The sequence below is a fragment of the Sminthopsis crassicaudata genome, chromosome 3 (genome assembly GCF_048593235.1).
Source record: "Sminthopsis crassicaudata isolate SCR6 chromosome 3, ASM4859323v1, whole genome shotgun sequence".
NCBI classification, from domain to species: Eukaryota; Metazoa; Chordata; class Mammalia; order Dasyuromorphia; family Dasyuridae; genus Sminthopsis; species Sminthopsis crassicaudata.
Genome location: NC_133619.1, coordinates 221031822 through 221047880, shown reverse-complemented (window position 1 = coordinate 221047880; position 16059 = coordinate 221031822). Strand labels below are relative to the sequence as shown.

Here is a 16059-nt window from a genome sequence, read left to right as displayed (position 1 = left end):
TTTGTGATCAATAATGGTCTCTAGTTCTCTTCTGGTCATAAATTCCTTCCTCCTCCACAGGTCTGAGAGGTAGACTATTCTCTGTTCCTATAATCTATTTTTGATCTCATTCTTTATGTCTAAATCATGGACCCATTTTGATCTCATCTTGGTATATGGTGTTAAGTGTGGATCCATATCTAATTTCTGCCATACTAATTGGAAAAGAACTTTTTACAGCAGAGAATTTCAAATGAGACTAAAGGACAACCAGGAAAACTTGGAGGCAGAGGAGAAGAGAAGAAAGGAGAAATATTCTGAAATGGGAGAAAATCAATGAAAATGTTGGAAAATGAAATGTCTTATATGAGGAATGGCAAGGAAGCCAGAATCACTGGATAATGGCTATGTTCTAGGTTCAGTGATATTAGATTAGTGGCCTGTCAGTCTAGTCCATTGAGGCCTAGGAAAGATACCAAGTCAATGCTGATTTTCCTTTCTTAAAAATTTGAGCTTCTACATAAGTACTATTCAAAAATGTAATTTTAAAGAAGCTATTTTTGGATGGACATATATGTTTACTATTAATCTAGAAAAGTCTCCAAAGCCTACATACCTTTTGGTCCTGTGATTTAAAATTCATTTGTGTGTTAATTTTAATTCATTTTGCCAGTTGGTGAAAGATACTAGTAACTGGCACAGAGGTAACTGGAAAATCAAAGACTAAACTCTAGCAAAATTGATAACAGTTTGAAGTAAATAGACATGAATATTTTCAAGAGCCTAAGTAATACACATGCCAAAAATCTACATGAAGACAATAAAGGCTTCATTTTATGACATTAGCAGCATTATCATCCAGAAACCCAAACAGCTGTACTAATTACACAGAAATCCTTGAAGTCTTAATTAATCAATCAACATTTATTAAGCACCCATTATGTATCCATCAGGGTACTAAAGCAATCAAAAGACAGTTACTGCTATCAAAAAAACTTAACAATCTAATGGGGGAAACAACATGCAACCTATGTACAGGATAAATAGAAAATAACTTAAAGAGGGAAGTCACTAGAATTAAAAAGGATTTGGGAAGGTATCAAGTAATTTTTTTTTTTAACTTGGAACTTAAAGCCAGAGAGCTCATAGTTGGAGAAGAGGAGGGAGCATTCTAGGCCTGAAGGACAGATAAAGTACTTGGAATGAAGAGCTAGAGTGTCTTATTTGTAGAATAACTAGAAAGCCAATATAACTGGATTGAAGAGTATATACTGGAGAATAAATTGTAAGAAAGCTGGAAAAGTAGGAGGGGCTAGTTATGAAAGGTTTTGAATGCCAAACAAGGGATTTTGTATTTGTTCCTGAAAGCAACAGGAAACTACTGAAGTTTCCTGAGTGAAGGACTAGGGGAGACATGATTAGACTAGTATTTTAAGAAAATCACTTTAATGGTTGAATAGAGAATGAACTGGAGTGAGAAGACACTTGAGATAGGTATACCTACTACCAGACTATTGAAAGAAGTGATGAGTGGTTGTACTAGACTGGTGCTGGCAATGTCAGAAGAAAGAAGAGAGCATATCTGAGAGATGTGCAAAGGGAAAATGGATAGACTTAGCAATAACTTGGATATGGGATGGCAGAGTGAGAGACAGAGAGGAGTCCAAGATGATATCTCAGTTTTGAGACTGCAGGACTGGGAAATTTCCTCTGAACAATATAAAAGGAGTAAATTCAGAATCAGTCACAATCTGCATTTAAGAAGTATCTAGTTCAACCTATATCTGAAAAAGGTTCCCATTCTACAAATATAGGTGGTCATCCAGCCTTTACCCAGAGATCCCAAGGAAAGGTAATCCATTATCCTCTGAAGCAGTTTTTTCTGCTTTTAGAAAACTCTTATTATTAAGTTTTTCTCTTAAATTGAGCCATCCACTTAGTATAGCATCTGATACATATTAAGTGCTTAATAAATGCTTGTCAAATGAATGAGCAAACAAATACACTCCCAAACTTATTGCTTTTACTTCTGCTCAATACTTCTTATTATTTCCACTTCTATAGTGAGATGGGTTTTTTTTTGGGTCCATCTAGAAAAATGATCTTATGTTTCTAGATAGAGTTAGAGAGGATCACAAAGCCATGTAGTCCAAAGCCCCTATTTTTCAGATGGAGCTAAGACAGATGTGCCTAAAGTATCACAAATAATAAACACCAAGAGTTGGGATTTGAATACGGGTTCTCCACCTTCAGGACCAATACTCTTTCCACAGCTGTCTCCCATCAGAGCTCTTTTTCTCCATGAGAGCTTTTTTTAGTTTACATTATGCTTTATTCCAATGTTTTGGAACAAAACCAGTATTCTACAGCTGATTCACAAGCTTTGGCTGCAAATGACTTTTGACTATTAAGGAAAATTAAATTTCTACTTAAAGGATAAAGGTTTACCATAATTGAGAATATTTCAAAGAATGTGCGATGGACTCTGATAGAAGTTCCAAAAATATTTTGAGGAATTGCAGGAATAGGTCTCCTTGAGGATCTGATGGGACCATATGGAATTTGGATGAAAAAGATCTAACTTGCTTGTTTACAATCAAAGCCATTATTTTTATCACCATACCTGGATTAAATTTTATCTTAGCTATAAATTGAATTTATTGCCCAAGTAATTAGGTGGTGTAGTAGAAAGAGTGCCCAACCTGGAGTCGGGAAGCTTCACCTTCCTGAGTTCAAATATAGCTTTAGATGTTTAACAGCTGTGTGATTGAGCAAATCACTTAATCTGTTTGCCTCAGTTTCTCACCTACAAAGTGAACTGGAGAAGGAAACAGCAAACTATTCCATTATCTTTATCAAGAAAACCTCAAATGGGATCACAAAAAGTCAAATTCAAGTAAAATGACTGAATAACAACATTCCTATTTAGAAGGAAGCTGGAAGATGAGTTATTTTTGATTTTCTTGAAGCAGAAAATAAAAATCAATTAGCAAAGAAATAGTCACCTACCATGAAAAGGGTTTCATAGCTCTCGATCATCTTTTGTACAACAGCAATGATAGCTGTGCTTTCTTCTGCTCGGGCCGAACTCTGGACTGAGAACTCTTTGTCTGAAGATTTCTGCTTGTGCAGCAGGTTAGGACCAAAGATAGTGGCCAAGTTAAGTGATGTCATTTTGTTTCCAGTGACCTAGGGCAACAATAACAAATATAAGTTAATGGTTTAGCTTTGCAGAGTCCTTAGTAGTGCCTCAATCATTACTACTCTTTCTTTTCTGTTCAGTTTTCCTCCCCCTACATTGTCTGCAAAATTCCTATTTGATGCATCATAATGTTTAGCACAGAGTAGACATATAGTAGACACTTAATAAATGGTTTCTGATTGATTGACCATATGCAGAGAGGGGATGGGGCCTTAGAGGCATAGTCCAACAACCATATTACCATTTTTCAGATGAAGCAACTGATGTACAGAGGATAAAATTATATAGGAAGTAAACAGAGACAGAATTTGAATCCAGATTCTCTAGTTTCATGCTTCCTGCTAAGTATCTTTATTTTCCATTTCCTTAAGCAAAATTCATCAAAATAAGAACTAGGAGAACTTTGTTGCCAATTCTGAAAATGTCTGGTAAGTTTTGTCATGCTCTTACCTAGCCTGTAGTTAAGAAAACATAACTTTACTCTTCTTCCTATTTATTATTCTAATAGAGTTCATATTTTACTGGCCTAGATTAGTTGGAAACCCAGGAACCCTTCTCTGATTGCTGAGAATATCATTTGCTGATAGGTGACACTCTTCATTCTTGGAATGAACTTCATTTGTCCTTGCAAGCCAAGGAAATCTTGGATTAGGTTCAAAATGTCAAACTCAAAGGCTCTGAATGGTACTTTAAAAAATTAAATTGAGCCCTATTCTTTCCTTGCAAACTACCGGGTTGGCATCTGGCCTGGCACTTCCAGCATGGTACTGTGGCTGGTTTATTTTTAGAAAGCAAGGCTGTTTTCAGGTGAATGGGCCAAAGCCAAGTTCAAGTAATCTGTTGGGTAAGCAGTGGGGATTCAAAGAAAATAGTGCTTAGACAGTTGTTTCATTCCTTCCAACCCGTCCAGCCTCTCTTCTGTTTCTCTATTCTTTCCTTAAAATATGTCAAGGGCAGTAGCATTTTTACCATTTGAAGATTATGTGTTATGGAAAAAACAATTAAATTTAAATGAGGGATCAAATTACAATATATAATTTCAAGGCTTTTTGAGTATTATATTTTAAAGTATCATTAGAAACTAATTTCATAGCTTTTTAAAAGGATTTTAAAAAAAGAATGTACAGAATAAGAATAATCATACAATAAATATAAGCTCCCTTGTGCCCATATTCTTTTTCTATAATGAGAGTAGGAAATATTTCCAGCAAAACCTCAAAAAAAAAAATTCCAGCTGCTGATCACTGTATTATGGGTGTTGTGGTTTGGCAGTATTTTTTGGTTTGTTTTAGAAAACCTGGGACAATAAAGTTTTGCAAAGCCTATAATTATTATCTAATCCTATATATTTTTTAGCCTGGGCAAAAAAAAAAAAAAAAAAAAAAAAAGTGAATGTGCATCAGAAGCCTGACAGTTACATGGTTAATCTGGATGATATAAACCCATGGGGGAATTATAAATTTTGAATTATCTAAATCATTACTTATCTGCAGAGAAATAGTATAATATAATGAATAGAATAGATAGGCTTTGGAACCAGGAAGACCTGGATAAACACTTAGCAATCCAGGCAATTCTAAGTTACAATTTGTTGATTTGCATCAGTGGAAGGAGGTCTTAATACTAGCAGTTCCCTACACTGGTGAAATTCCAGATCAAAAGTCCAGAAACTGAAAAGACAACCTAGACAATCATGTGGTAGTTTATAACTATAGAGTATTTTACAACTTTCAAAATGTATTTTTTTCTTATATCCCTGTAATGTGGAAAATAGAATTTTGATTTTGAAATCAAAAGAAATAAGTTCAAGTTGTGATTCTTACTTTCTAACTATATGACCCTATACTATTAAGCTTATTCATCTCCCTGACTCCTTTTTTATAAATTATGAATAATAACATTTATAGTATGTAATAAATTATAAATGATATCATAATATATACAAATAATATATTATATATAACTATTTAATCTCATAGGGTACCAAAGAAAGCAGATTTCAAAATGCTAAATCACTACAGAAATGTGAGTTCACTGTCATCATCATAATTTGTTTAATATATTATTTATTATATTTGTTTTTGTTGATTAGTTGTGTCCAACTTTTTGTGATCCCATTTGGGATCATCTTGACAAAACTATTGGAGTGGCTTGTAACGAGCTGTCGTCTCCAGAAGCTGCTGGATCGCTCTCTGGGAAGAGATCTGCTGTGTCTACTCAAATCTCTCAGACAGATTCTTCTTCCTGTAACGAACAGTTGTCTCCAGGCAGTTGCTGTTAACTCTTGTCCAAAGAAGTGACTTCCCTTCCTGCAGAGAGCCCCGTCAAGCCTGATGCAATTCAGAGTCTTCTTCTCTTCCTGGAGTGCTGTCCTCTTTATCCTCCCAGAGAATGGGCGTGGGATAATGCAAGGGCTTCTGGGAAGAACCACCCCAGCCAATGAGCTTGCCCCCTCTATCAAGTCAACCTGAGTTCCCACCCCGTAACTGTCCAGAAAACCTGAATTCTCACCTTGTCAATGTCCAGACAACCTCAGTTCTCACTTAGTAATCCTAACATCTCCCCCTTTCTTTTGATTTAGAACATAGGACAGTCATGACCTTGAAACATAAATCCATCAATATGGGAAGTATTACAGATAATTACATAAATGACCTTGAAACATAAATCCATCAATATGGGAAGTATTACAGATAATTACATAAATTACATAAGCACATAGTAATATAGTAACGTAACACATGCTAGAAGTATATAACATAATCAAATAATCATAAATTGAAAATTTATAAATGTCCATAAGTCCATTGTCCATTATTCTCATCTTGTGTGAGGAAGTCCAATGATTCCTGCTGGTTTTTAAAGTTCTTTAACAGTCTTCTTATTATCCATGCTCTTTCAGTGTCAGATGTTTCTTAGATCTTCTCCTTTATTTGAGGTCTTTCTCTTTTTCTGTCTCTCTCTGGTGGACAAGGCGAATATGACTCGTTGGCACCCATCTGATTCTTCTCCTGCTGAAGAAATACAAGCAAACCCTCTCTCCCAGGCAGTTAACCTATCTAATTTCCTTCTATTTACCACTTTCTTAATCTCTTCTCATCATCTGACAATTACTTGGAGTTGTTTGCATCGGGCACAGCCCTGTTGGTTTAAAAGGCCTGTATTCTCCCCAAGTGTAATCCATTTTTGCAATCTGATTGCCTTTGACTGACTTATCAGGTAATCCCTTTCTGCCATGTGATTGCTTCTCTGCTGATTGATTAAATCAGAGTCCTGGCCTTCTAAGGTTCTTGGGTGTAACATCAGCTGCCATCATGCCCCAAGTCTTTTTTGCCTGGGGCCCTGGACCTGGGCTCCTCATCCCATTTCCCTGAATTATTCTACACTCTGATGCCCAATGGAATCCTCTGTTGCATTTTGGACATGGGGTTTTAGGTCTTCTTTCACCCTGTCTCTCACTGTATCTCCATACCTACACTGAGCTCTTAGATGCCCAATTTTTCCACATTGAAAACATCGCCGAGTTTCTCTAGAAGTCCCTTGCCAGGAGGGACCCTGTCTTTCCACATTCATCATTGTCCGGGTGTAAAAAGCATTTGTTCCCACTGTAGCACAGCGTCTTATGATCTCCTCTAAAGGAGCATCTTTGTCTAATCCCCATATAATTCTTTTGCAAATCTCGTTGGCATTTTCCTTAGCCAGATGTCTGGTCATTATTTCTGTAGCTGAATTTTCTCCAATAGTTCTTTTGACAGCAGTTTGCAAACGTCCCACAAAATCTGCAAAAGGTTCATTGGGACCTTGCTGTATTTTAGTGAAAGCCTCTCCGCGATCTTTCTGTCCAGGGAGGACACCCCAAGCTTTTATTGCAGCCTTGGCAATTTGTTCATATATTGTCATGGTATAATGAATCTGTTCCGAATTCTCTCCATACCGACCTTCACCAGCCAAGTGCTCAAAAGTGAATTGTGTGTTAACTCCTATTTCCAAATTGCATCTGACTTGAATTTTACATAATTCATGAAATTCCGAAAGCCATAATAAATTTTCTCCAGGTTCCAGGCATATCCTTGCTATGGATTTCCAATCATTCAGGGTTAGGACTTCATAAGACAAACCATCTAGTAACATTTTGACATAAGCTGATGTAGCCCCATAAAGGGTACAACCTTTTTTCAAATCCTTAATTGTATTCAAATCTAAAGGTGCATATCTTCTCCTTTTTTTACCTACAGAGTCAGTATTTTCAATCACAGGATATGCATGTATAAAATCACTTATATCCTGTCCTTCTCTCTTAGCTTTAACCAATGCTTTTTCTAATCTTGTCATAGGCTTAGGCTTCTTCACAGGCAATTCTGTTTGTGTTTCTGCCTCTTCCCCTCTTTCTTCCTCCATCTCTGAAGGTGGGGTTGATGTGGGCCTGTCAATAATCTGTTCTCTAGGCAGGGTTGAAGCTTCTTCAAGAGAATCATACCATAATTCCTCATTTAAATCCTCTTGCTCTAGGGAAAGATCTTGATCTTTCCTTTTTTCCTCACACTTCCTCCTCTGTTCATTTTTAGAACTTTTCCTTCTCCTACAACTTGCTTGATAGTTTAAGGCTAATTGAACTATGTTGTAGATATAAAATACTTCTGCAGAAATTGAACGAGGCCCATTTTTTGCTTGAAATTCTTTCATTTCATATCCCACTAGCTTCCATTTATCTACATCTATCTTTTCTTCCTCTAAGAACCAAGGGGATGTGCGTCTTAATGCAGCCAAGAGTTTAGCAATCTGTACCCAGGTTACAAGTAAACTCTGCTCCTCAATTATGTTGATTATACTCTCTATAGTACCACTCCTGAATGGAGCTGAGGTTGCTTCTGGGGCTGGGGTTGAGTCGGCTGAGGTCCAGGGATTGAATATAGCTAACATCTGCCCCATTTCAGCTATAAGAGATTCCTGGTTTATCCCTTAACAAGTTAAGTTCCTTATTTATCTATTAGCACGCTCACTTAATCTTTAACAAAGTTTCCTCGTTACTCACGGTTCTGGGTCAGAGAGACTGAGATCTAGATCGGAAGCTTTTCCATTGGAATCAGGACTGTGTCTGTCCCTGTTCGGGCGCCAAAATGCGAAGGTCTGGTCTAGCTCCTCTTGTCAGGATAAGTAAAAGTCCTTGCCCCACGTGTGGACGCCAATTGTAACGAGCTGTCGTCTCCAGAAGCTGCTGGATCGCTCTCTGGGAAGAGATCTGCTGTGTCTACTCAAATCTCTCAGACAGATTCTTCTTCCTGTAACGAACAGTTGTCTCCAGGCAGTTGCTGTTAACTCTTGTCCAAAGAAGTGACTTCCCTTCCTGCAGAGAGCCCCGTCAAGCCTGATGCAATTCAGAGTCTTCTTCTCTTCCTGGAGTGCTGTCCTCTTTATCCTCCCAGAGAATGGGCGTGGGATAATGCAAGGGCTTCTGGGAAGAACCACCCCAGCCAATGAGCTTGCCCCCTCTATCAAGTCAACCTGAGTTCCCACCCCGTAACTGTCCAGAAAACCTGAATTCTCACCTTGTCAATGTCCAGACAACCTCAGTTCTCACTTAGTAATCCTAACAGTGGCTTGCCATTTTATTCTCCAGATGAGATGAAGAAACTGAGACAAATAGGATTAAATGTCTTGCCCAAAATCATACAACTAGTAAGTGTCTGAAGCCACAATGAACTCAGGAAGTCTTCCTGACTTCAGGCCCAGGGCTCTACTCACTGTACCACCTAACTGACTATTATTATCATATACATTTAACCAATGAGAAAAATGAGGTTCAAGGATATCTTCTTTTACTAAGTGGCAAAGCTGAAACTCTACTCCTGGTTTTGCAAATCTAAGTTTAGCATTCTTTCCAATGTACTACTGAAGATAATTTCCAGAGCAACTTTTCACAATGAATACTTCACCAATGGAATAGACAAATGGAAGATTATTTTACTTTCAGATTATAGAGCTCTACTAGCAGGGGATATACCTGGTGAAACAAAATTATGGCTACTAATCTTAATATGTATTTTAACAATGGAAAGAATTAGAAAGGCAAGAAGGCACTGTAGATGAAAAAGAGAATGGAGCTCTTGTAGAGAAAACTACAAAAAGTAGTTACTAAAAAATATTGGCAGCAGGTTTTTTGCAATTTATATTCAATTTATTTGCAATTATATTCAAATTATATTCAATATATATTTCTAGTCTAATGGTTCCACATTCTTTGGTATCTCTCACTTCCCCAGAATGCAATCATTTCAATGAGATCTCATCCCTCAGTTCTTTGGTTTCAGGATCAAATAACAAAATTGTTTTTATTAGTAGGTAGTTATTAAGGCAGATAACTATTCTACCTATCAGGTTCCAGAGTTTCAATAACAAGGTGACACAAAATTATGGATTCTAAATATTTTAATTAGTATTTTTTGGTGGAAACAATTAAAAAGATAAGAAGACATTGTAAGTGAATTATAAGAGAGAATTTAGGACGCATGGCATATTATACAAAATTGTATTGTATACACGCTGTGTGTGAATTGTACACACGCTATTTATTGAGGAAATTATTCCACTTGTGATACATCTTTTTGTTCTCATGAGCTGTATGTTGACTTCTAATTATTATTCTACAAAGCAATTGGGTTTAAGTGACTTGCCCAGGGTCATACAGCTAGAGTTAAGTATCTGAGGCTAGATTTGAACTAAGGTCCAACTGGATTTGAACCACCAGGGCTGGTGCTCTATCAACTGCCTTTATACACTGACTTTTAGAGGTAGAGAATATTTGAATTTTTTTAGTGAACATCTTCACATTTTAAAATGATGACACTAAAGCACTAGATAGTAGAGAAGTTATCTGATTCATTTAGTGGGAGATCTAGAACATTAAAGCAGGTATCTGGAAAATAATCTGGAATTCTGCCCAACGGTTATCAAACTCTCCCCCCCCCCCCCCCCCCGAGACCCAGCAATATCACTATTAGGTCTGTATTCCAAAGAGATCCAAGAAAAAGGAAGAGGACACATATGTACAAAAATATGTATAGCAGTTCTTTTTTTGTGATGGCAAAAGAAATAAAAATTGAGGGGATGCTCATTAGTTAGAGAATGGCTAACAAGTTGTAGCATATAATTGTGAGAAATAAAATTATGTGATATAAAGTGACTGGGGGATGGTGTTGCACAAAATATATCAAAACCTATATGAACTGATGCAAAATGAAATGAGAAGAACCAAGAGATCACTGTGCCCAGTAATAATAATGTTGTAATTGTATCAGCTATTAGAGATCTGGCTACTCTGATCAATACAATATTACACGATAATTCCAAAGCACTTGTGATGAAAAAATCCCAGCCCTCCCCAAAGAGAGAATTGATGAACTCTGAATGCAAATTGAAGCATAATTTTTTCACTTTCGTTAAGGTTTGTTTTTTCTTTTTTGTGATGACTAATATAGAAATATGTTTTACATGATTTCATATGTATAATTATATCATATTGTTTGCTTTCTCAGTAGGTGGGGGAGGGATGGAAGGAAGAGAAAGAATCGAGAATTCAAAATTTTAAATGAAAAAAAATGTTGAAAAATAAATAAATATTGCATCTTAAAAGAGGCTAATTAAAGAATAGAAAGGCTTTATAGGCTCATTGGTTATTTCTCATGTCAACCTCTCTTTTTATTTCTCTCTCTACACACATACACACACACACACACACACACATGTGTGCGCATGCGCACACTAATGTTTATAGAAATACTATATATAGTAACATAATATATGCTGATATGTACATAAATAGTAATAGAACATATGTTAATATGGTGTGTGTGTGTGTGTTTCCCTTTCATGGACAAGTCGAGAAAAGCAAGACATAATAAAGAGAATGATGGATTTGGGATTTACAAAAATTAGGTTCAAATGCAGCGTCAGATACTTGCCTCAATTTCCTAATTTATAAAATCAGAATAATAATACCTATGAAGTTTACCTTAAAGGGTTGCTAGGCATTTTATCATAATCATTTAAATAGAAATATCAAAAACATAGTAGCAGATTCAGGTGTTATTCTAGTTTTCCTAAATGATTTTCCATTTTTTTTAAATTGATGTGTCTTTCTCCCTTTCCTACATTATTTGCAAAATGTCAAATAAATGAATAATAGCTTGAGACAGGATTCTTCTTCCTGCCCAAATCATATGGAATAATTTAAAACTTTTACTATATCTATAGCTCAGAAGTCAAAATCCAGTCACATAAAATCAAAGATGTCAAATACAATGTGATCTGAACCAAATTAAAATGTCATTCAAATCTGCCTCACTCTGTTGCCTCAGTTTCCTCATTTTGAATGTGAGCAGGAGAATGAAATGGTAAACCACTTTAATATCTTTGCCAAGAAAACCCCAAAAAGAGTCACAAAGAGGTGGACATAATTGAAACTACTGAATAACAATAAAAATGTGTATATACCTTTACACATTGTCTCTATTATTAGAATATTAGTTACTTAAGACCAGGAACTTTGTTTTTGTCTTTGTAATTTCAGCATTTAGTCCTTAATAAATTCTTCTTAATTAAGTGATTAACCCCACATAATATGTAGTAGCCTTATGAAAGATGGACAAGCTAACTTTCATAGCAAACTAATTCCCTAAATCGGGAAATATAGAACTTCTAACTTTAAATCTTCTATTTTTTTTCTTTTCAAATGGCATTCTTATTTTTTCCAATTACATGTAAAGACAATTTTAAACACTCATTAAAAATGAGTTCCAAATTATCTCCTTCCCCTCCCTAAAAAGATAAGAATTTTAAATTGGTTATATATGTGCAATTATATAAAACATATTTCCATAGTGGTCATGTTTTGGAAAAAAAAAAAAACATAGTAAAAGGAAAATAAACCATGAAGAAGATAAAGGAAAAGGATAATTGTATATTAAATGAAACATTCCATTCTCCTCTTTACTTCCGAGGATGGATTTTGATGGGGAGGAGGTATTACATTGTTTTCTCACCAAAGAGAAACAATAATAGTTCACATTCATATAACAGCTTACCATTTACAAAGGACTGTTTATAAGCTATGCAGATGCATTGCTTATTATTTTTGCAGATTATGGAATTGAAGTTCAGAGACATATTAAGAAGTCAGGCTCACTAGTTAGTTAATCTAGCATTCAATATAGCATGCATCCAAACCCATTATCTCCTGAGTCTACCTTGAGCGTTCTTTTCAATACACCATGCTTAAGAAGACTGTTCTCATACATACTTTTTTTTGTTTGTTTGTTTCTCCTTCTAACTATATCTTCCAGAATCCCTGGCCAAAATATGTAGCTTCTGGCATAAGTGTATAGATATACAGTTACTGTGAATTGTCTTCAAGAGACATCTAGTAGACAGAACACTGATTGGACCTGGACTCAGGAAGCCACAACATCAAATCTGGCCTCGACCCTGGCCCAAATTATGTAACCTTTGTCTGTCTCAGTTTCCTTATCTGTAAAGAAAGGCAAAACAATAGCACTTGCCTCACTCAGTTGTTTGGGGGCTAATGAGATAATATTTGTAAAATACCTGGCACATAATAGATATTTAATACATGTTTGTTCCTTCTCCCTTTAAGTGCCACATGGAATGCAGCAGAGAACTTGGCCCAGATAGGTAAGAAACTAGTTACTCAGAAGACTAATAAATTCACTAGATAGGGAGTATCAATTCTTGTATTCTCTCTTACTACCCTTTCTCCAACATTTGGGCCATTCATGTGCAAGTTTTAAACTTTGCATCTCCCAGACCCACGGTCTTCCACACAGAAAGAAAATCTTCCTCAATGTACGGAGTAAAATATCACTACTTAAAATATAATGAATTTTCAAACAATCTTCTAACTCAGAGGACAATATATCTAAAGAAGAGGTCTGGTCATATAAACCTCCCCATTCAATAACCTCCTGTGGATTCCCTATTATTTCCAGGATCAAACATAAAATCCTGTGATTGACTTTTAATTCTCTCTTGGGCATTCGCTGATAATCCGCAATAGAGATTTGATTGAAATTCTGTTTTGGTTTTCAAAGCCTGGCCTCTTCCTACTTTTCAAGTCTTCTTACACTTTTCTCCTTTTCAAAGCTATACAAGGACATTAGTCTTCTTGTTCTCTGACTATGATATTATCTGATCTGGGTATTTTTACAGACAGTACCTCACACCTGGAACTCAGTGCCTCCTCATCTCTTCTTCCTGTCTTCCTTTAAGTCTCAGCTAACAGCAATATTGTTTTTATGAATAACTTTGAGTGAAGAAGCTGTTTTAAATCTTATAAATCCCCCTCTTAATTATATGGCTATGAAGGAAGATAACTATCTGTGTCTAGAGGAAGAACTAATAAATAAAAATATATATAGAATGATTTTACAAATACACATATACATATATGTATATCTCTCTATATATGTATAATATACACATATTTGTGTGTAATGATAGACATCTCTAGGATGGAAGAGGAAAGAAAAAGAAAGGAAGAAAGAAAAAAGAAATTTATATAACTAGCATATATTCATATATATTATATACATGTTTATATTAGTTGTTATATATTTAAAATAATAGCAAGTTGAACAATAGCAAGATTTGAAGTTTCATGTATAATATAACTTTTAAAATTACACCATGTTATGAAAATGCTTTTTTATTTCACAAATTTAAAATAAATAAATAAAATTAAAAAAAATAAAGAGTCTGAGCTAAAGTTCCATCTTTGGCAAAAATGCTTTTCCCAATTTTTTATCTTATTTTTATACCTTGTCTCTGAGATTATTCTCAACTTATCCTCTACTTTTGTTTATAGTACTTAATTATTTGTAAATTGCCATTAGATGTTGAGCTCCTTGAATGCTAGAAGAGGTTTTATTTTTTTCCTTTCTTTGTGTCTCCTGCACTCAGTACTATCATTAATCCATGGTAATCCCTTAATAAATGCTTGTCAATTGACTGATTGACTTTGAATTCTTCAAAGGAACAGTGATAAGCATAACATTGTTTGCACCATATGTATAGTGGAAAGAGTATTCCCTGGCTCCGGATTCAGAAGACCTGCTTTTGTGTGACCTTGAATGACCTTGCACACATCACAACTTCCCTGAATTTCAGGTTCCTTAACTATAAAATGAGAGGTCTAATTGGACTACATAACTTTTGTGGTCTCTTTTAGCTCTAGTGCTGTGATCTCATGAGATGAATGACATTTTAGAACCAAGGGAATGGACTAAAAAAACATAGTCATCTTCCCCAAGTAAATTTTCACATCATAGTTATCGTTTTTTTTTAAATACTCTTCAAATATGTGAATTACACAAACCTCTCCCAAAGTCTGAATGGAACAAACATACCTCTTGTCCATCTTTGTTGACATTGTCTTCTGCATGTCTAGCCACTGTGGAGAGGAACTGCAACAATCTATGGAGGGTGTCACAATTGCAGGGAGGTAGAAGGTAGATGAGAAGCTGTAAGGTGCTTAGCTGCTCCTCAGGATCTAACACTAAGGCAAAGAAAAAAGCAGGCTAATTCTAAAAAGCAATAAACATGATTAGAAGCCTGCTATATGGCAGGCACTCTACTAAGTGCTGAGGATACAAGAACAAAGAATTAAACAATCCCTACCTTCAAGGAGCTTAAATTCTTATGCACAACACAACTATAAAGTTAATAAACATAAACAAAATATTATTAAATATAAGAGTTTGTAAAGGAGGATGTTGGCTATTAGGGGATTAGAAAGGATAGATATATATATATATATAAAAGTTTTTAACCTTTTTGCATGATAATCTAGTTAATCTAGTGAAACTTATTGGCTTCTTCTCAGAATAATATTTTCCTTATTTATATTTTATTAATTAATATGTATTTACATTATGTATTTATTTTAAAAATGCACAGGATTACAAAGGAAGCCAATTACAATAAAATATGTTATCAGGAAGATTCATTGATCCTATTATCCCAAGGTCTTAAATATCCTAATCTTAACACCCTATACAAGATGATATTTCAGTTACACTTTCAAGAAGGATTCTATGAGTGAGAGGTTAAAAAAAACAAAACAAAACAGTGAATTTAGGTATAAGAAATAACTAGTGCAAAAGCAGAGAGTCAGGAAAAGGAATTCTCTGTGTAAGAAATAAAGGAGAGCTTGGCTAAATCAAATATAAGAGGGACAGTGATGTCTAGTGAGTCTGTAGGCATAGACTGGGGCAGTGTTGTATAAAAGCTAAACATAGAATTTTACATTTGATCCTAGACATAATAGGAAGTCACTAGAACTTACTGAGTAGAGGAATGACATGCTTAGAACTGTGCTTATGCCATTCTCCAATTGATAAATGGTCAAAAGATATGAACAGACAATTTTCAGACAAAAAAAGTCATTTCTAGTCATATGAAAAAGTGCTCTAAATAATTACTGATTAGAGAAATGCAGATTTAGACAATTCTGAGGTATCACTTCACACCTCTCAGATTGCCTAAAATGATATGAAAAGATAATGATAAATGTTGGAAGGGATGTGGGAAAACTGGGACACTGCTACATTGCTACATCAGGAGTTGTGAACTGATCCAACCATTTTGGAGAGCAATTTGGAATTATGTTCAAAGGGCTATAAAATTGTGCATACCCTTTGATCCAGTGCCATCTTTATTGGGTCTATATCTCAAGGAAATGTTTAAAAAAAAAGAAAAAGAAACCATGTGCAAAAATGTTTGTAGCAGCTCTTTTTGTAGTTGCAAAAAACTGGAAAATAAGTAGTTGCCCATCAGTTGGGAAATGGCTGAATAAGATGTAGTATACA

The 16059-nt window shown here is 35.3% G+C and overlaps 1 protein-coding gene across 3 annotated transcripts in view; it reads right to left on the bottom strand.

Moving 5' to 3' along the window:
* The window catches only part of ARHGAP6 (Rho GTPase activating protein 6), a 583013-nt gene that overhangs the window by 27980 nt on the left and 538974 nt on the right, over positions 1 to 16059 (bottom strand). For all 3 annotated transcript variants that reach the window (XM_074300011.1, XM_074300012.1, XM_074300013.1), the window contains exons 8-9: positions 14599 to 14747; positions 2989 to 3168 (exon numbers count right to left, since the gene is read on the bottom strand). In XM_074300011.1, coding sequence (XP_074156112.1) covers positions 2989 to 3168; positions 14599 to 14747 — 329 coding nt within the window. The remainder of the gene's footprint in view (positions 1 to 2988; positions 3169 to 14598; positions 14748 to 16059) is intronic.